Source organism: Pleurodeles waltl, chromosome 4_2 (genome assembly GCF_031143425.1).
Source record: "Pleurodeles waltl isolate 20211129_DDA chromosome 4_2, aPleWal1.hap1.20221129, whole genome shotgun sequence".
In the NCBI taxonomy this organism is placed as follows: domain Eukaryota; kingdom Metazoa; phylum Chordata; class Amphibia; order Caudata; family Salamandridae; genus Pleurodeles; species Pleurodeles waltl.
Genome location: NC_090443.1, coordinates 43,310,406 through 43,331,934, shown reverse-complemented (window position 1 = coordinate 43,331,934; position 21,529 = coordinate 43,310,406). Strand labels below are relative to the sequence as shown.

Sequence of the window (21,529 nt, the reverse complement as noted above, 5' to 3'; positions counted from 1 at the left end):
TGATGCCAAGAACAGATGTACACTGGGTAAGTGACATTTTCAGTTCGATGGCATCTGTCGCTGTAGATACGCATGTTTTGCATAGACTAGTAAGCAGTTATCTCCCCAAAGCGGTGGCTCAGCCTGTAGGAGTGGGAGTAGTCTGAAACAATGTTCTTAATACGGCTTGACCTACTGTGGCTTGTTGTGCGGATAACACGTCTACACAGTAGTGCTTGGTGAATGTGTGAGGCGTAGACCATGTGGCTGCCTTACATATTTCTTGCATTGGGATGTTTCCTAGAAAGGCCATGGTAGCACCTTTCTTTCTGGTTGAGTGTGCCCTTGGTGTAATGGGCAGTTGTCGTTTAGCTTTAAGGTAGCAGATTTGGATGCATTTAACTATCCATCTGGCTATACCTTGTTTTGATATTGGGTTTCCTGCATGAGGTTTTTGGAATGCAATAAATAGCTGTTTAGTTTTCCTGATGCTCTTTGTTCTGTCAATGTAATACATTAATGCTCTTTTGACATCTAAAGTATGTAGTGCCCTCTCAGCTACGGAATCTGGCTGTGGGAAGAACACTGGAAGTTCCACTGTTTGATTTAGATGGAACGGTGAAATAACTTTTGGTAGAAATTTAGGATTAGTCCTTAGGACGACCTTATTTTTGTGTAGTTGTATAAAAGGTTATTGTATTGTAAACGCCTGAATCTCGCTTACTCTTCTTAGAGAGGTAATGGCGATGAGAAATGCAACCTTCCATGTTAGGAACTGTATTTCGCAGGAGTGCATGGGTTCAAAAGGTGGACCCATAAGTCTAGTTAAGACAACATTTAGGTTCCATGAAGGAACAGGTGGTGTTCTTGGTGGAATAATTCTTTTAAGGCCCTCCATGAATGCTTTAATGACTGGTATCCTATATAGGGAAGTTGAATAGGTAGGCTGCAGGTATGCAGATATTGCTGCAAGGTGTATTTTAATGGAAGAGAAAGCTAGGTTAGATTTTTGTAAGTGAAGCAAGTAACCCACTACATGTTTTGGGGTTGCGTGTAATGGTTGGATTTGATTAATATGGCAGTAGCAAACAAACCTCTTCCATTTACTGGCATAGCAGTGCCTGGTGGATGGCCTTCTGGCTTGCTTTATGACTTCCATACATTCTTGGGTAAGTTGTAAGTGTCCGAATTCTAGGATTTCAGGAGCCAGATTGCTAGATTCAGTGATGCTGGATCTGGGTGTCTGATCGTTTGGTTGTGTTGTGTTAACAGATCCGGCCTGTTGGGCAGTTTGATGTGGGGTACTACTGATAGGTCTAGCAGCGTTGGGTACCAGGGTTGCCTTGCCCAAGTTGGTGCTATTAATATGAGTTTGAGTTAGTTTTGACTGAGTTTGTTTACCAGATAAGGAAGGAGAGGGAGAGGAGGAAAAGCGTAGGCAAATATCCCTGACCAGTTGATCCATAGGGCATTGCCGTGGGACTGCCTGTGTGGGTATCTGGATGCGAAGTTTTGGCATTTTGCATTCTCTTTTGTCGCAAACAAGTCTATTTGAGGTGTTCCCCAGAGCGTGAAGTAAGTGTTCAGAATTTGGGGGTGAATTTCCCATTCGTGGACCTGTTGGTGATCTCGAGAGAGATTGTCTGCGAGTTGATTCTGAATTCCTGGGATAAATTGTGCTATTAGGCGAATTTGGTTGTGAATTGCCCAACGCCATATCTTTTGTGCCAGCAGGCTCAATTGCGTTGAGTGCGTCCCCCCTTGTTTGTTTAGATAATACATTGTTGTCATGTTGTCTGTTTTGACGAGAATGTATTTGTGAACTATTATTGGTTGAAAAGCCTTTAGTGCTTGAAAAACTGCTAGCAGTTCTAGGTGATTTATATGCAGTTTTGTTTGATGTACGTTCCATTGTCCTTGTATGCTGTGTTGATCGAGGTGTGCTCCCCACCCTGTCATGGAAGCATCTGTTGTTATTACGTATTGTGGCACTGGGTCTTGGAAAGGCCGCCCTTTGTTTAAATTTATATTGTTCCACCATAGAAGCGAGAGGTAAGTTTGGCGGTCTATTAACACCAGATCTGTAAGGTGACCCTGTGCTTGTGACCACTGTGATGCTAGGCACTGTTGTAAGGGCCTCATGTGCAGTCTTGCGTTTGGGACAATGGCTATGCATGAAGACATCATGCCTAGGAGTTGTAATATCATCTTTGCTTGTATTTTTTGTGTTGGATACATGCGTTGTATGATGTTGTTGAAATTTTGAATTCTTTGTGGACTTGGAGTGGCTACTCCTATTGTTGTGTTTATTATGGCTCCTAGGTATTGTTGTACCTTGCGCGGCAGAATGTGGATTTTGCGAAGTTGACTGTGAACCCTAGTTTGTAGAGGGTTTGTATGATTTGATTTGTGTGGTGTGAGCACGTTATTAACGAATGGGTCTTGATTAGCCAGTCGTCTAGATACGGGAATACATGTATTTGCTGCCTTCTGATGTGTGCAGCGACTACTGCTAGACATTTGGTAAAGACTCTTGGTGCGGTTGTTAAACCGAAAGGCAGTACCTTGAATTGGTAGTGTATTCCTTTGAATACAAACCTTAGGTATTTCCTGTGCGATGGATGTATTGGTATATGGAAATACGCGTCTTTGAGGTCTAATGTTGTCATGTAGTCGTGTAGTTTCAGCAATGGTAACACTTCTTGTAGTGTGACCATGTGAAAGTGGTCTGATTTGATGTATGTGTTTAGTATTCTTAGGTCTAGGATTGGTTTTAGCGTTTTGTCCTTCTTTGGTATTAAGAAATACAGTGAATAACTGACCCTCGGGTAGGTCGCTCCCCTGCTCACGCAGCGCCACCAGTCCCTGACTGCCCTCCTCACCGTTCTCATCCTGTGAGTGTGTGCGAGTGTGCCCCCTCTTTACCCGTGTACCCCGAGTGCTTGTGCTGACTGACTGACCGGAATCCTCCTTTCTTCCCGTGTATCCCGTGCGTGTCCCCCTGAGTGCCGTGTGCCCCCTCCTGCCGTTCTCCCTCATTCTCAGCCCCTCCCTTTAGAGTTTTACCTGGCCTCTCGCCGTTTTTTGCCGCCGTTCTTTTGCCGCCTTTTTCGCTGCTTTTTTCTTTTTCCCGCCTCCAGATTCCCCCGCCCGCCCGCCTCCCGCCTCCCAGCTGACCCCTCCTCCCCGGCTACCCTTAAATGGCGGCCGCTGCGAGGCAGAGGTAGCGACCACTGACCCTCGGGTAGGTCGCTCCCCTGCTCACGCAGCGCCACCAGTCCCTGACTGCCCTCCTCACCGTTCTCATCCTGTGAGTGTGTGCGAGTGTGCCCCCTCTTTACCCGTGTACCCCGAGTGCTTGTGCTGACTGACTGACCGGAATCCTCCTTTCTTCCCGTGTATCCCGTGCGTGTCCCCCTGAGTGCCGTGTGCCCCCTCCTGCCGTTCTCCCTCATTCTCAGCCCCTCCCTTTAGAGTTTTACCTGGCCTCTCGTCGTTTTTTGCCGCCGTTCTTTTGCCGCCTTTTTCGCTGCTTTTTTCTTTTTCCCGCCTCCAGATTCCCCCGCCCGCCCGCCTCCCAGCTGACCCCTCCTCCCCGGCTACCCTTAAATGGCGGCCGCTGCGAGGCAGAGGTAGCGACCACTGACCCTCGGGTAGGTCGCTCCCCTGCTCACGCAGCGCCACCAGTCCCTGACTGCCCTCCTCACCGTTCTCATCCTGTGAGTGTGTGCGAGTGTGCCCCCTCTTTACCCGTGTACCCCGAGTGCTTGTGCTGACTGACTGACCGGAATCCTCCTTTCTTCCCGTGTATCCCGTGCGTGTCCCCCTGAGTGCCGTGTGCCCCCTCCTGCCGTTCTCCCTCATTCTCAGCCCCTCCCTTTAGAGTTTTACCTGGCCTCTCGCCGTTTTTTGCCGCCGTTCTTTTGCCGCCTTTTTCGCTGCTTTTTTCTTTTTCCCGCCTCCAGATTCCCCCGCCCGCCCGCCTCCCAGCTGACCCCTCCTTCCAGGCTACCCTTAAATGGCGGCCGCTGCGAGGCGGCCGCTGCGAGGCGGCCGCTGCGAGGCCGCGCAGCGGGCGCGCCGCTGGCGCGCCGAAGGCGCGCCTAAGGCAAGCCCGTCTGCGCCCGTCCGCGCCTGGACCGCGCCTAGCGCCACAACCCCTGGCCCCCGCGACCCCCACCTCCCCCGCCTGACCCACAACTCCGCCTTCCTCACTGCTCTCAACCCCGGCCGCACGTCGGCCTGCTGCCGCGCCACCCCGAAGCGGACCCACGGACCCTTCACCTGCCGCAACTGCCATTTCACCTGCCTACGAACTCACACCACACCCAACAGGAACGACTCGCCCAGAAACAACCTCAACTGCATCCTGGTCAACACCAGATCCGTCCACAGGCACGCCATCGAACTGTGGAACCTCATCGACTCTACAAACCCGGACATCGCCTTCCTCACCGAGACCTGGATGAACCCCTCCTCGGCACCCGACATCGCCATAGCCATCCCCGACGGCTACAAAATCATCAGGAAAGACCGCACCAACCGCACCGGAGGAGGCATCGCCATCGCCCACAAGAGCTCCATCCGCATCTCAACCTACACCGACAACTCACTGCCCGACGCCGAGCACCTCCACTTCTCAATCAACAGCGACCCCAAGACCACCCTCAGAGGCACCCTGATATACAGACCACCAGGACCACGCACAAAGTTCAGCGAAGACATCGCAGACTTCATCAGCCCACACGCACTCCCGTCCACCAACTACATCCTCCTAGGGGACCTCAACTTCCACCTGGAGAATCGCACCGACAACAACACCACCGCCTTATTGGACAACCTCGCCAACCTGGGACTGAAACAACTAGTCAACACCCTCACCCACTACGCCGGACACACGCTGGACCCCATCTTCTCCTCCAGCAAACACATCTCTTTCAGCCACACCACTGTACTCTCCTGGACAGACCACAGCTGTGTCCACTTCAGCTTCAAGAAAACCAACGTACACCACCACGCCCAACAACCACCAAGAAGACAGTGGAACCGAATCTCCTCGGAACAACTCATATCGACCCTCTCTCAGAACCCACCCACCAGCACTACAGACCCCAACGAAGCCGCCAACAACCTCACGAGCTGGATCTCAGACTGCGCCAACCTCCTGGCCCCCCTGAAGACCCAAGCAAACAGAAACAGCCACAAGAAAAATTCCTGGTTTACCCCCGACCTCAAGGACTCCAAAAAAGAATGCCGCACCCTCGAGAAGACTTGGCGCCTCAACCAGACCGACGAAAACATGTCTGCTCTCAAAAACGCCACCCGCAAACACCACCAACTCCTCCGCGCAGCACGAAAATCAGCCTTCCAGAACAGACTAGACAGCAACGCCCACAACAGCAAGGAACTATTTGGCATCGTCAAAGAGCTCTCCAACCCCGACGCCGAAAACAACTCCATCCCTCCCTCACAGGACCTCTGCGACTCCCTCGCAGCTTTCTTCCACCACAAGATCACCGACATCTACAACAGCTTCACCACAACCAACTCGAACCCTCCACCGGAACCCGCCACCGACAACACCACCATCCACACCTGGAACTCAACCTCCACTGAGGAAACCACCCGCGTCATGAACTCCATCCACTCAGGATCACCATCCGACCCCTGTCCGCACCACATCTTCAACAAAGCCGACAACATCATCGCACCCCACCTCCGAGACGTCATCAACACATCTTTTTCCACCGCCACCTTCCCGGAGAACTGGAAGCACGCTGAACTGAACGCCCTCCTAAAGAAACCAACAGCAGACCCCACCGAACTCAAAAACTTCCGGCCCATCTCGCTCCTACCGTTCCCCGCCAAAGTGATCGAGAAAATCGTCAACGCTCAACTCACCACCGCCCTGGAAACCAACGACTCACTCAACCCCTCACAGTTCGGCTTCAGAGCTAACCACAGCACCGAGACCGCCCTCATCGCAGCCACGGACGACATTAGATCCCTGACCGACAAAGGAGAAACCGTGGCCCTCATACTCCTGGACCTCTGCAGCATTCGACACGGTCTGCCACCGCACCCTGATACGTCGCCTAAGCAACGCCGGCATCAGAGGCAAGGCCCTGGAATGGATCACCTCCTTCCTCTCCGGAAGAACTCAGAGAGTCCGCCTCCCCCCCTTCAGATCCACGGCTACGGAGATCATCTGCGGCGTCCCCCAGGGATCCTCCCTCAGCCCCACCCTCTTCAACATCTACATGACCCCCCTGGCGAACATCGCACGCAAACACGGACTCAACCTCATATCCTACGCAGACGACACCCAGCTCATCCTATCCCTCACCAACGACCCCACCTCAGCAAGAACCAGACTACACGAAGGCATGAAGGAAGTAGCGAACTGGATGACAGACAGCCGGCTTAAACTGAATACAGAGAAAACGGAGGTCCTCATCCTCGGCCCTACACCTACCGCCTGGGACGACTCCTGGTGGCCTCCTGCCCTAGGCAGCACTCCCCAACCCACCGACCACGCACGCAACCTCGGTTTCATCCTGGACTCTTCCCTCTCCATGACCAGACAGGTCAACTCAGTGACCTCAGCATGCTTCAACACCCTCCGCATGCTCCGCAAGATCTTCCGCTGGATCCCCACCGACACCAGGAAGACCGTCACCCACGCCCTCGTCACCAGTCGCTTGGACTATGGGAACGCTCTGTACGCCGGCATCACCATCAAGCTACAGAGGAAACTTCAACGAATCCAGAACGCTGCTGCACGACTTATCCTGAACATACCCCGCCACAACCACATCTCCGGACACCTGAGGAAACTCCACTGGCTCCCAGTCAACAAGAGGATAACCTTCAGACTCCTCACCCACGCACACAAAGCCCTGCACAACCGCGGACCAGAACTCATCAACCACCGCATCTCCTTCTACACTCCTCCTCGCACCCTACGCTCGACCGGACAAGCCCTGGCAGCCGTACCACGCATTCGCAAAGCCACTGCCGGAGGCAGGTCCTTCTCTTACCTAGCAGCGAAGACCTGGAACTCCCTTCCCAGCCACCTTCGCGCCATACAAGACCACCTTCACTTCAGACGGCAGCTCAAGACCTGGCTCTTCGAGCATTGACCCCCCCCCCCCACAGCGCCTTGAGACCCTTACGGGTGAGTAGCGCGCTTTATAAATGCGACTGATTGATTGATTGATTGATTGAATAAACTCCTGTGTTTATTTGTGTGTTTGGTACTAACTCGATTGCGTTCTTTTGCAATAGTGCTTGAACTTCTATCTCCAGGAGCTCGGAATGATGTTTTGATAAATTTTGTGCTCTTGGTGGTATGTTTGGAGGGAATTGTAGAAATTCTATGCAATAACCATTTTGGATAATTGCTAGAACCCAAGTGTCTGTAGTGATTTCCTCCCATGCTTTGTAATAATGACCTATTCTTCCCCCCACTGGTGTTGTGTGGAGGGGGTGAGTGACATGTGAGTCACTGCTTAGTTGTAGGGGTTTTGAGGCTTTGAAATTTTCCCCTATTCCTAGGGAATTGCCCTCCTCTATATTGGCCCCGAAAGCCTCCCCTGTACTGTCCCTGGTAACTGGATGGTGTTGCCTGTGAGGTGCTGGCTTGTGTGGCCTGACCCCGAAACCCCCCTCTAAAGGGTGTTTTGCGGAAGGTGCTGTAATTTCCTCTGCTCTGCGGGGAGTAGAGTGCGCCCATGGCCTTAGCAGTGTCCGTGTCCTTTTTAAGTTTCTCAATCGCCGTGTCCACTTCTGGACCGAACAGTTCTTTTTCGTTGAATGGCATATTGAGAACTGCCTGCTGAATCTCTGGTTTAAACCCAGACGTTCGTAGCCATGCATGCCTTCTGATGGTCACAGATGTATTTATTGTTCTTGCAGCTGTGTCTGCTGCGTCCATGGAGGAGCGTATCTGGTTGTTTGAAATGTTCTGTCCTTCTTCAACCACTTGCTTTGCCCTCTTTTGTAGGTCTTTGGGTAGATGTTCAATGAGATGTTGCATCTCATCCCAATGGGCTCTGTCATAGCGCGCAAGAAGTGCCTGTGAGTTAGCGATGCGCCACTGGTTTGCAGCTTGTGATGCGACTCTCTTTCCAGCTGCATCGAACTTGCGGCTTTCCTTATCTGGGGGTGGTGCGTCCCCAGATGTGTGGGAGTTGGCCCTTTTCCTAGCTGCTCCTACAACGACAGAATCTGGTGGCAGCTGCGAAGTTATGAAAATAGGGTCTGTAGGAGGCGCTTTATACTTTTTTTCCACCCTTGGTGTGATTGCCCTACTTTTGACCGGCTCCTTAAAGATGTCTTTTGCGTGCCGAAGCATACCAGGGAGCATAGGCAGGCTTTGGTAGGAGCTGTGGGTGGCAGAGAGGGTGTTGAATAGAAAGTCATCCTCGACTTGTTCTGAGTGGAGGCTTACATTGTGGAATTGTGCTGCTCTAGCCACCACCTGAGAATATGCAGTACTGTCTTCTGGTGGTGATGGCTTTGTAGGGTATGCCTCCGGACTGTTATCTGACACAGGGGCGTCGTATAAGTCCCATGCGTCCTGATCCTGGTCACCTTGGCTCATGGTGGTGTGAGCCGGGGAATGTGATGGAGTTTGTGCTGGCGAGACGTGAATTATAGGTGGAGGAGAGGGTGGCGGAGTAACCCTTTTCACCATTTTTGTTTGTGGTGTTTGGTCAGTTTGAAATTCCAGTCTTCTCTTTCTCCTAATAGGGGGAAGGGTGCTTATCTTTCCTGTCCCCTGCTGTATAAAAATACGTTTCTGCGTATGGTCTACATCGGTGGATTGCAGGTCTTCCTCAAACCTATGCTTTCGCATTTGGGAGGTCATTGATTGCTCTTCGGTATAAGAGCCTGAAACTGGGTCGGTTGCAGGTTGTTTCGGCACCGAAACCCTGTCTGCATCTTTTTTCGGCTCCGAGGTGGCTTTTTTTTTTTTCGGAGTCGAAACATCTCGGCATCGATCTTCATTGGTGCCGCTGTCTCGGCGTCGAGCCGTGTCTACACCGCTATCTCGGTGTCGATGTATGTCTCCAGCACTTTCTCGATCCCGAGAAGGCTGCGTGCCGGTGTCTCGACCGGAGTCGGGCGGTCTCGGCACTGATTGGGCCTTTTTCGGTGCCGACGGTCGGTCACCGAATTTATGGGTGGAGCCATGGCCTGGTGGCAGTGGCGTCCCCTGGGCCTTGACAATCTTCTTATGAGTGGTTTTCGACGTCTTACTCACGGTTCGTGGATCGTCGAATTCCTCGGAGTCCGATTCGTGTATCGAAAAGGTTTCTTCCTCTTCCTGTACCTCGAACTCTCGGTGCGCTGTCGGCGTGGACGCCATTTGAAGTCTTCTGGCTCGACGGTCTCGGAGTGTTTTTCGGGACCGGAACGCACGACAGGCCTCGCAAGTGTCTTCAAGGTGCTCAGGTGACAGGCACAGGTTACAGACCAAGTGTTGGTCTGAATAGGGGTATTTTTTGTGGCATTTGGGACAGAAACGGAACGGGGTCCGTTCCATCGGCGTTCTTCTACACGTGGTCGGGCCGAGCAGGCCCCGACGGGGATCGAAAACTACCCCGAAGGGCTCCGGAGCTCTTCGATCTTCGATGCGGTGTTGATTCTAACTACGCCGATCCCGAACGCAACAATACCGATGAAAATCTTCCGAAATTTAGCTGTTTTTCCGTTCCGAAACTCGGAGCGACAGGAACACGTCCGAACCCGATGGCGGAAAAAAAACAATCGAAGATGGAGTCGACGCCCATGCGCAATGGAGACAAAAGGAGGAGTCACTCGGTCCCGTGACTCGAAAGACTTCTTCGAAGAAAAACAACTTGTAACACTCCGACCCAACACCAGATGGCGAGCTATGCAAAACATGCGTATCTACAGCGACAGATACCATCGAACATTATGTTTCCCATAACAAAGTGAGAAGTAGGGACACTATGAAAGGAAAAACAATGTGCTAACACTCCTATTCCTCATTATCTGTGACTGACTTCAAACAGTGCAGCAGAGGGGTGTCCCTCGACGGACGCCATTGGTGGCTGCTTACTACTGTCTTAACTGCAGTGCTAATCCGGTCAGTCTGTTGCAGCAAGAAGGCACTGCCTAAAAAAGGTCTAGTTTCATATTCACATTTACAGAAATTATTGTCTTTGCTCCTACTCATTCATGCCCATTCTTTACAGTAATCTTTCAGCTCCACCCTCGCTCTGCTCTGCTATAACCGCCATTGCCCACAAGTACAGATTTCAACTTCCAAATATTTTGTTAGACATGCTTCTTATCCGTTTCACTTATTTTTGTCTTTTGAGATCTTGTAGGTCTACGTTCTTCAGAGCAAACGTGTATGACCACCCCAAGACACCCCTCCAGATCAATGTTGTTTTAGTTTCTTTGTACTGCTCGACCCAAAGCATTGCCCTTCTGTAGGAAGTTGGCTCTGTATATACTATCTCAAAGTGAGAGATAGTGTGCGCAGATTCCTAGGGTTCCCCTTGGAGGATGATAGTGGCAAAATTTGATAATACTAATGCTCTATTTTGTGGTAGATAAAGGCAATAAATGAGAACACACTCAAAGACTTAACTCCACACCAATAGGTTTTTATATAGAGAAATATTATTTTCTCAATTTATTTTAGAACCACAAGATTCAGAATTTAGTTAAGTCCATAAATTGTAAGGTACTTCGCACAGGTAAGTATGGAACTTTGAATTAAAACAATAACGTACACAGTTTTGGCAAAAATGGCAATTAGCTATTTCAAAAGTGTACACTGTGCAAAAATCAACAGTTCCTGGAGGAGGTAAGTATTGGTTAGTTTCTCAGGTAAGTAAAGTACTTAAAAGTTCAGTCTCCTGGGCATAGGCAGCCCACCATTGGGGGTTCAAGTCAACCACAAACACCAAGCAACAGCACCATAGGGCCGGTCAGGTGCAGAAGTCAAAGTAGGGCCCAAGAAACATAGGACCCTATGGAGAACAGGGGTACTCCGGTTCCAGTCTGCTAGCAGGTAAGTACCTACGTCCTCAGGGAGCAGACCAGGGGGGTTTTGTAGAGCACTGGGGGTCTCAAACAGGCACAAAAAAAATACACCCTCAGCTGCACAGGGGCGGCCGGCTGCAGTGTGTGAACAACGCGTCAGGTTTTGTGTTGAAATCAATGGAGGGACCCGGGGGTCACTGTGGTGATGCAGGCAGGGTACAGGGGGGCATCTCGGGCCAGCCACCGACTGGGCTAGGATGAGGGCCGCCTCCTGGTCACTCCTGCACCGGTGGTTGGTTCCTCTCGGTCCTGGGGGCTGCGGATGCAGTGCTTCTTACAGGCGTCTGGTTCCTTTGTTACCGGGCAGTCACGGTCAGGGCGAGCGTCTGGATCCTCTCTGCAGGCGTTGCTGTGGGGGTGCAGGGAGATCGACTCAGGTGTCCATGTCGTTGGAGTCGCCTGGGGGTCCTCTCTGCGGTGTTGGTTCTTCGGGTACACGAGCCGGGGGCGTCGGGTGCTGACTGTGAAGACTCAAGCTTCCGGAGTGAGGCTGGAGTCTCTTTAAAGATGGTTTCTTTGTTGTAGTTTTGGACAGAGCCGCTGTCCTCTGGAGATTCTTGGTCCTTTATGGCTACCCTCCACTTACAGTGTCTAAGATTTGGCTTAGACACTGTAGGGGCATACTGCTCATGCAACTATGCCCTCACCTGTGGTATAGTGCACCCTGCCTTAGGGCTGTAAGGCCTGCTAAAGGGGTGACTTACTTATGCCACAGGCAGTGGGTTGCGGGCACAGCACTCTGAGGGGAGTGCCATGTCGACTTAGTCATTTTCTCCCCACCAGCACACACAAGCTGTGAGGCAGTGTGCATGTGCTGAGTGAGGGGTCCCCAGTGTGGCATAATGCATGCTGCAGCCCTTAGAGACCTTCCCTGGCCACAGGGCCCTTGGAACCAGGGGTACCATTTACAAGGGACTTATCTGTATGCCAGGCCTGTGCCAATTTGTGGAGACAAAGGTACAGTTTAGGGAAAGAACACTGGTGCTGGGGACTGGTTAGCAGGGTCCTAGCACACTTTCAATCATAACTAGCATCAACAAAAGGCAAAAAGTTAGGGGGTAACCATGCCATCTGAGGCATTTTCCTACACCTCCCTTATGTCCGCCCTTCACACTTGCATGTATCTTCTTTACTATCAACCTTATTATTTGTCACATTTACTACATACCTGAATCAATTCTTTACCCATTTGTACAATTCTATTCAGCGCTTTGGTGAAAGTGGTCTACAAAATTATACTGATTAGTTCTCAATTTTGCCATGGTAAAAAAACACTGTCAAAAACGTAGTAAAACCATGTATTTGTGAAAAATTTTATGTCCTTATGTTTTTTAATGTCCACCGCCTTCTGCACACACATACAGATATATGTACATTGATGAAGCAGCCAAGACCTATCTAGGAGTGTAAAGCACTTGCAATGCCACAAAAGCCACACAGTAACTTATAACACCTGGAAGGAACCGCACGGTGTTACAGAAATTAAGGTACTTTATTATAGTAGCACTGAACTAGATTACTTATAGGCAGTCCCCCCACTGGAAGTAAGTGTGCACTATTGATGTACACAGCAATAATTAGGAATTAGCATAGGAAACAACAAGCATTGGCAAGAAATTATAGAACATAACTAGGGCCCTAGGGGAGGGCCACACCATATACTAAAATAGTGGAATTCAAAGTGCAGTCCCCAACCCAAGGATATGGAGTAGTTAGAGGGGTGCTGGGACACCACGGGACCCCATGAGGTGAGTACTTAACTTCCCCCCAGTGACCAGGAGAGCAGAGGTAAGTACCTGGTCTTCCCAAGGCCTAACAAAAGGGACTTAAAAAAGGAATTTGCAAGAACAGGACCAGACTAGAGGAAACCAAAGATGGATTCTGGAAGAAGAGGACCTGCAAAATAAGGGGAGAGAGTCCAGTCTCCAATGGAGTGTCCACATGTGGGTGAGGGGGTGGGGGAGGGGTGGGGAGAGTAACTACCCACCCTCCAGTGGAAGAAGAACTGGGTCGACAGAGGAGGAAGATGATCAGCTGTGGCGCCCAGGAGCTGCAGAGAAGTCCTTGGAGCCGTGCAGATGATGTCCCACGTCGTTTGCCAGGTTGAAGTCGGTCAGTGGTCAGGAGGACCAACAGCAAGCCTTGGCAAATGCAAGTCAGAGCAAAAGAAGAGTTGCAAGGCTGAAGATGACCAGCAAAGTCCAGGGGACTCGACCCTTGATTCCAGGCTGATTCTCAGCAGTCAGGAGAGCCAGAAGAAGCAGTCACAGCCCCCACAGGCAGCAGGCACAGTAAGTTGCAGTGAAGCCTAGTCAGCACACCTGGAGAGGAGTACCATGTCGCTGGAGCAGCAGCGAGGAGACTATCCTGGCAAGGATGAAGTGCTGGAGGCCTGGGTTACTTGGAGCCTGAAAATCACTTGAGCAGAAGTCAACAAGTCTTGGTTGCTGCAAGAGTTGCAGTGGACAGAGGTACCGTTGTGTAAGAAGATGCAAGGGCTCACCTTCTCCCAAAGTGACAGAGGACAGAAAGGACAAAGGGGACCACTCCGGACCACCACCTGTGTTGCAGAATCCATGCAGTTCCAGAGGAGGGCAGATCCACGCACCAAGACGCCATTGCTGTAGGTGCCTGCCAATGCAGGGGAGTGACTCCTTCACTCCAAGGGAGAGTCCTTCTTGCTTCTTGGTTCAGGCTGAAGTCTTGCCGACCCCAGAGGATGAATAGCCAGGGAAATGTTCCAGATGCTAGACGAAGCCGGAGAAACAATGTTGCAAGGCGAGGTTGTCTCAGGAGTTGCAGTCTTGTCGGTTCCTGAAGAGTCCAGTTGAGGTTACAGTGGCCAAAAGTAGAAGTAAACGATGCAGAGGAGTCCTGGTGGAGTCTTGCATGTCAAATCTGTGGACCCACCGGCAAGGAAGTCCCTAAATAGCCCTAAAAAGGGGGTTTGGTCACCTTGCAAGGTGGCCACCTATCAGGAGAGGTCAGTGACGTCACCTGCCTGATCTGGTCACTCAGATGCTCCCAGGGGCCTCTGCACATCTTGGTTACAAGATAACAGAATCAAGTGGCCACCTGGAGGAGCTCTGGGCACCACCCCTGGGGTGGTGATGGATAGGGGAGTGGTCACTCCCCTTTACTTCGTCTAGTTTCAGGACAGAGCAAGGACCTGGGGGTCCCTGGACTGGTGGAAACTGGTTTATGGAAGGTTTATAGGAGCAATACTGGGGGACATCTAACGAGCCCCCAGAGTGCATGGAATCATACAACCAATACAGGCAACAGTATTGGGGTTTGATTCCGACATGTTTGATACCAAACATGCCCAGGTTCAGAGTTACCATTATGTAGCTGGACACGGGTAGTGACTTAAGTCAGGTACACAGGATAATTTGGCTATCCCGCACTTACGAAGTCCAGTGTAATGGAACTGGAGTTCGTAGGGGCTCCTCTGCGAATGCAGGGGTGCCCACGCACACAGTTACCTGCACCCTGCCTTCTGGGCTAGGAGGGCCTACCATAGGGGTGACTTACAGTGACCTGGTGCAGTGTCCTGTAGTGAAAGGGTGCATGCACCTTTTAACGCAGGCTGCAATGGCAGGCCTGCAGACACATTTTATATGGGCTCTCATTGGTGGCACAATACATGCTGCAGCCCATGGGGAACTCCTGGTGCCCCAATGCCCTGGGTACCTAAGTATCATATACTAGGGACTTATAAGGGGGCACCAGTATGCCAATTGTGGAGTGCACAAGGGTCCTAGGCAAGCAAATTAAGAGGGAGAGAGCACAATCACTGGGGTCCTGGTTAGCAGGATCCCAGTGAAGACAGTCTAAGTATACTGATAGCAGGCAAAAAGTGGGGGGAACCATGCCAAAATGAGGGTACTTTCCTACACCTGCAACCCTGAGTTCCCTTCGCAGTAGAGCACAGATTCCACTAAGTACCTGAGGATCTGTATTCACAAGGACCACACCGGGTTATATTGGCGCACCTATGGTCCTGCCACAAATAAACTTGGGACACAGGTGGAAAGGTGAATCAAACCCTCTCTGGGCGCACTGCCATTAATAAAATAGATGTCCTACCCGGTTCCCTCTATTTGTTCCTAAATATTCCTATTACACTAACGGGGGCTTTTTGCGCTACATTACGCTCTTTGTTTCCACTGCTCATATGGGCAGAGAGTCGTCCTCATATCCACCAGGATACTCTTACACTTCCATATGAGCAGGCAGTTTCAGTGTCCCAGACTTACAATTATATTGTTTAGTAGCACAGGCCCATTACGCCTACCATTGTTATCACCCTGAAGCCAGACTGCCCTTTCATAGATCTGAGAGAGCACAGATACCACACCTCCAATTGTCCACTATCCTACTGCGCGGCCTCCTGCGTACCCCGACCGAAATACAAACTCTTGCTACTACCAGCTGGGCCTGGTACAAACTACTGCACTATATGGGAGGAGACACCCTTTTGTCCCCAGATGTTACACTCATAAACAATCCATGGTTTCCACTCACATAAGAACACCTAGTGCAACGTACACTACATGCACATGATTTACGTGTCACTGGTGACCTGTCTGGCAACGGAGTGCTGAAACCCCACAATGATGTGGATGGTGGCACAGACACCACACTTATGCGCGGCTTCATTCTTCATTGCTTACACAGTACACTTTGTGAGACACTGCCAGATTATCAGAAAGAGCCCCAAGACTTTTATCATCTCATTCTAGTGATCACCTCCGCAGATAGTTGTCTCATTATCTCTAAATTGTACTATACTTCTTTACACCTGAGGCCCACTGGTGTGGAGAAGGCTAGGCCAGCTAGGGAGCACGATCTTGATATCTTTCTCCCAAACAAAACCTAGTATTATTGCTGTACACAGACCAAACTTGTCTGGTTATCATCGTCATAAACTACTACATTATAAATATCTCAACAGGGCCTACACAACTCCACGAGCGCTTGCCAAACTCAACCCTCTAAGGTCTCATTGCTACCCTAAATGCAATGGGGAACAAGCTGGTTTCCTCCACTTATCATGGACCTGCGGGGTGATTCCAACCTACTGGAGGTCTAGAGGTACATTAACAATGCCCTGTCCCTCATGGTTGAACAAACACTTCGACCGGACCCCTTAATGACTCTACTGGGATATGTTAAGCCACTCCCCCAAAGACTAAGTCCTTACACCACCATCGCCCTCCTCACAGATCTTGCTTCATTGGGGTGCTGCTACATCTTCTACTGTGTCAGCCTGCCTGAATGACTTATCTGACTGCGACACCTTCAAACTTTATGCCTCCCTGCAACCGGCTACCTCCAGACCCAAAGACATTTGGCACCCACTGCATGACTATCTCTCGCCACTGACGTCTGATGACTATGACACTGTGGACTCAAACCTTGCTGCTCAGTGGCTGCCTTAGAGGGTTGTGTGCCCTTGTTCTTCTGTCGTTGGGATAATTTTGCCCTGCTTGCTATACCAAATACTGGCTGTAATGTAGTCTTTAATCTCTGACCCTTTTAATCTTGTCATTTCATTCTTTCCTTTGATCGTCTTGCTGCTCTGTGAATTTATTTCTCTTTTACAGTACTTGATGTGTCACACAAGGCATTAATGTTTAATCTTACCTGGATTGGTTTCACTGTTTTGTGTAAAACAGTAGATAAAGTTAAAAAATATTGATAGCACCATTCCTTATTATCGATTCTTAAGTTACCTATTGTAGTCAAACCAGGCAGCGTAACTGGGTATGATGATGTGGTGTGTCTGCTCTGTTACGTTGTCTTCATGTAGATCAGTGCTTTTCACCTGCTCGCCCTTCACAGATGACGTACCATCGTCTTCCTCCTGGGGGCAGAGAACCCATGTTCACTTTCTCGGCTGAAGATCAAGATTCTTCTCCCAGTTAAAAGTATGGACCACAGCCTATCCTAGCAAGCACTCCAACTATCACCAAAAAACACTCCCAAGCTTCCCCATTCACTAAAAACCAGAACGAGCTTCGTCTCTCAAAGAAAATACTTTGCAAGGGAGGGTGCACTCACATCTCCAAACATCACAATGAACAACGATAAATGAGGACAATAACGTCAACAGCTAGAGAGAGATTTAAAGAGCTTTTGAAGTGGAGTCCCACAAAGACAAAATGCACATAAAATCAGTTACTTATCAAAAATGCTAATCATTGTTGGCACTCTGTGTATGATGAGTTGGTGCTGAGCTTCCAGTTTCTACCATGCAACTCACAAAGGTCACTAAGCAGCATCCACAACCTGCTACCAAGTCACCTCTCACATTGTGAAACATTACCCCTTAGAAAGACTGCAACCCAAAACAAGGAAGCAAGTAGCTCTCATTGCAACAGAATCCCCTGGTGCTCTAAAGTCCCTGCCACCCAATCTGCGGCACAATCCGGAAAAAGCACCACACTTAGGGTGTATGATCACTCTCACCTTGGCCACCAGCTCCGATGTCTCATCCTCTGGTTCATCTAAAATAAAAAGACAGATGAGGGTTGAGGCAAGTCTCTCAACACACATACCCAAATTCAATAACACCGTATCTGGATAATGAGAGGAAGCAACATGTTCTGTAGATATTTAAGAACACAAAGCTATAGGTAACATGCAAAAAATCCATTATTTCATATGTGCACTAGAAAGGTCTTCAACATTTTACTACTGTACTTAAAAATAAAAAATAAAAAATTATATATATATAAACAATGGATAGCAGGATATTACAATTTCTTTCCCCACATGCCGCAAAGATGTCTCTAAACTTCCGTTAGGAGGGTTTATACATGTTTTGCTTGTTTATAAAAACATATAAGTTCCCTGTATCTTTAAAATACATGACACACACACAAAAAGCAATTCCTCGCACTGGTAAGAAAGCTCTGACATAAGCTTTATCCTGTGCCTTGCTTTTCATACTATTGATCATAAGTACAGAATATGAGGCTCCTTTTCATAGATCATTAACAAGAATTCAGAACAATACTGGGTCACAGCTTGTTGAGCACTCTGGAAAAGTCATACACAGAGAAGGTCATAAATGATGACTTGCAAAAACTAAAAACAAGGAAAGAAAATACAGTGCCAAAGTGTTGCACATGTAAAGTTGGTATTTAGGGTTTCATGTTGCGTTTAGCAAGGCCAGTAAGTTAATTGTGTGGGCGGAAACAGTATAAAGAAACTCATCATACCAAGGTCAGTCATTGTTCCGCCCTTTACTGGTGCAGTTTCCGAATCTTTCTTCGTATTCACTGTACTCAAGAAAGGAAGAAAAGATGTTCAAATGGAAACAAGATATTGTTTCACATTATGCAATAACATGCCTGCACTGGCTAGCTGCATGCACCACAGACAAACTGTACAGGTCTCCCGCATTGACACTTCAGCACAGAATACGGGGAGTCCTAGGGAGCGTGAAGAATGAACCTCAGTTCACAGCTTTTAATAAGTTCTACTTATTTATGAGATTCACTAAGTCAAAAACTATTACCGGTTATAAGGAATGCATAAGGGTAACGTGCCAGATTGGTACAGAATAATGAATACTTATTTGGGGATGAACAGTTAAATATCTTTACAGTAAACAAAATGGTATGTAAGATTATGGCATAAATTGTGTAGACAAAAGTTCACTAAAGAATTGTGCAGTAAACTTCTAAAACAAAGAGGCAGACATCCTCTAATGTTATTTCTTGAATATACACCTGGTGCTTCCAGAGGAAATAGTGTAGGAAGCAATGATTCATGAGCGTTGGCTGGGGGAGAGCTGCAAAGAATGGAGTAGCGCTGGCCGTGGGTGAGCTCTGAGGAATTGTGGAGGAGCTCTGGGTGTGGGGAAGATGTGGGGTCGGTTCAGGAGTGTGTGCTATAGGTGAACTGAACTGAATGATGCAAGATGCGAGTGAGTTGCAATGAACATACCTGAATGGAGTGCTTAGCGAATGGCAAAAGAATGGAATAGAGGGGCCTCTGTGCTGCTTTTGTTCCATTCCCATTCAGAATAGATAAGGAGTTATCAAACACCTAGCCAAACAAGCTTTGAAATTAACAGCAGAACAGCACCTACCTGCTTTGGGCAGCAGGACTTCCTCCACATTTGGAACTGGTGATGGCTCCTCCATGTCTTTTGTGAGGTCCTCCTGCTCCTCTTCGCGATGGCCACGTTTGGACTTATTGTATGGAGTAGTTGGGCTGCAAGACAAACAAGCATGGGACTGCTGAAGTAGAAACTAATGACATTTAAAGTAATACTGTAATCTCAAAAGTGGTACAGGAGAGTAAACAGTACCACAAGCAAGGGTAAACAGCAAATGATAACAAAATGGTTACTTACGAGTAGGAGTGGTTTTGCAATGTAAACAATTTTCTGGATTCACATGCTGTGCATTATTCCACCTTGTACTAATTGGGTCTAGAAGTATTCTGTTAATTCTCCCTTTTATTTCTCCTTGTGTTTTTGTTTTTTGAGGGGCATCTTTTAAGGCTTGTGGAGATATGGCCATCTCCTGTGACATCAGATGTGTGCCCTGGAAACCCTCTGCGCATGGCTGCCATCTTCAGATTCTTTTTTCCCTTTTTGGTAACCTCGGTCCTTGTTGTTTTCTTGATTACTTAAGGTATCGCTGTATGTAACCCTGCTTGTAACATTTTCCAAGGAGGTGGAGGGTTATATTTGAAAATGTTTCACGTTGCAAAATTACCCCTACTGGTAACCAATTAGTTTTGCAGCAAGAATCATTTCTGGATTCAAATGCAGTGCATTGATTTGTTGTGGTGTGTCAGATTCCTCTTGGAGATGGAGATAACATGAGAATAAGTTTGTGAACAGGTACTTCAGCACTCCCTGTCTACTTGTGACTTTGTTTACCTGGATGCTCATGCAATAGTGTTTCGTGAAGGTGTGGACTGATGACCAGGTGGCTGCCATACATGTCACTTATTGGTACTTTTGCTAAAAACGCTAAGGTGGCCCCTTTCATCCCTTGTGTAATGCACTCTTGGCATTGCTTCCAAATGTGAGCCTGCTTCCTGGTAGCAGCGCTGTATCTTTTAGACTATCCATCTTGCAACTGTGCCCTTTCTTAGTGGTGTTTCTTTGTTTGAATGTGCGAAGGATATTAATAAATGGTTTCTCATTCTGTTCTCTTTTGTTCTTTCTAGGTAGCATATCACTGCCCTGTGTACATCCAGCGTGTTTAGGGCTCATGCTGCCTGTGTTTTTGGCGGTTTGAAAAGGGCTGGGAGATGGACTATTTGATTCACATGAACTATGAAACAACTTTGGGGAGGAAGCGCAGGTTTGTCTGAATAACAATCTTGTCTTGGGGTATTTGTAAGTAGAGTTCTTGGGTGATCAGCGCTTGCAGCTCGCTCATCCTACATAATGATGTGATTGCATTTAGGAAGGCTGCTTGAAGGGCAAGAACCTCAGCTTTGCCTTGTGCAGAGGTTCAAAGGGTGCCTTCATTAGTTGTATCAGTACCAGGTTAATGTTCCACATTGGTGAAGGGTTGGTGCTGAACTGGGTGGAGATAGCCTCTTTGCCCTTTCTAGAACCTTTAATCACTGGAGCCGTGACGCGGTTTTCTATCAAGGTGTCCCTCTTGTGTAGGCTACCATTGCCGCTAAGTGTACTTTTAGTGAGGCGCTTGTTAGGTGTTGTGCAGTAGGTGTGAGGTATCTGACTACTGTGATGTCCTCTGTTCTGCAGTGTAACAGTGGAGGAAACTGGACATCTCTTTGGAGATGTCCCCCCTCACACCTTTTACCCCCCATTTGTACTACTGGATGCTGGTGTTTGACTACTCTAACAGTGGTTAGCAGGTGTCAGTGCCAGTGTTCTTTCCCTAAAAAGGGAATACTCAATTTTAACACAATTGGCACACACTGAAGCACCCCTGCAAGTCCCTAGTAAATGGTACCCCTTTAAAATTACATGCTGACTGCCATTGCAGGCTGTGTTACTTAGTGCAAACCATGTGTGAAACACCACATGGCCCACTCATTGTGAGCCATGCCAAAGTCACTGCATGTCTTATATGTAAATCACCCCTACTGCAGGCCTTAAGAGCCCTAAGGCAGGATACATTGTACATGTGAGGGCATATCTCCATGAGCAAATGTGCCCCTGTGATGTATAGTTGTATTGAACAAGTTACTTACGATCTGTAACGCTTTATCTGGTAGACACAATATCTAGTTCAGATTCCTTACCTTTGAATTTCCCCCAGGAGTCCGACTGGATCCAGATATTTTTCATGATCAGTACCCCTGCATGCCATTAGGCCGTATATGATGTTGATTGACTGACAATCAGTATACTTGTAAAGCAAGGCTAGTCTCCTGCTAGGGTCTCAAAGCGCTTGGGGTGGGGAATGGGATTTGCCAGTAAGTGAGTGGTCATCGATGAACAGAGGAGATCAGGTGA

General features: G+C 48.8%; 1 protein-coding gene across 6 annotated transcripts in view; it reads right to left on the bottom strand.

The window, feature by feature from the left end:
* Nucleotides 1-21,529, bottom strand: part of SMARCC2 (SWI/SNF related BAF chromatin remodeling complex subunit C2) — a 494,788-nt gene that overhangs the window by 318,673 nt on the left and 154,586 nt on the right. For 4 of the 6 annotated variants that reach the window (XM_069230569.1, XM_069230565.1, XM_069230568.1 and 1 more), the window contains exons 11-14: nt 19,169-19,293; nt 18,294-18,353; nt 17,539-17,576; nt 16,803-16,933 (exon numbers count right to left, since the gene is read on the bottom strand). In XM_069230569.1, coding sequence (XP_069086670.1) covers nt 16,803-16,933; nt 17,539-17,576; nt 18,294-18,353; nt 19,169-19,293 — 354 coding nt within the window. The remainder of the gene's footprint in view (nt 1-16,802; nt 16,934-17,538; nt 17,577-18,293; nt 18,354-19,168; nt 19,294-21,529) is intronic. The other 2 variants (XM_069230570.1, XM_069230566.1) reach the window with 1 other exon arrangement.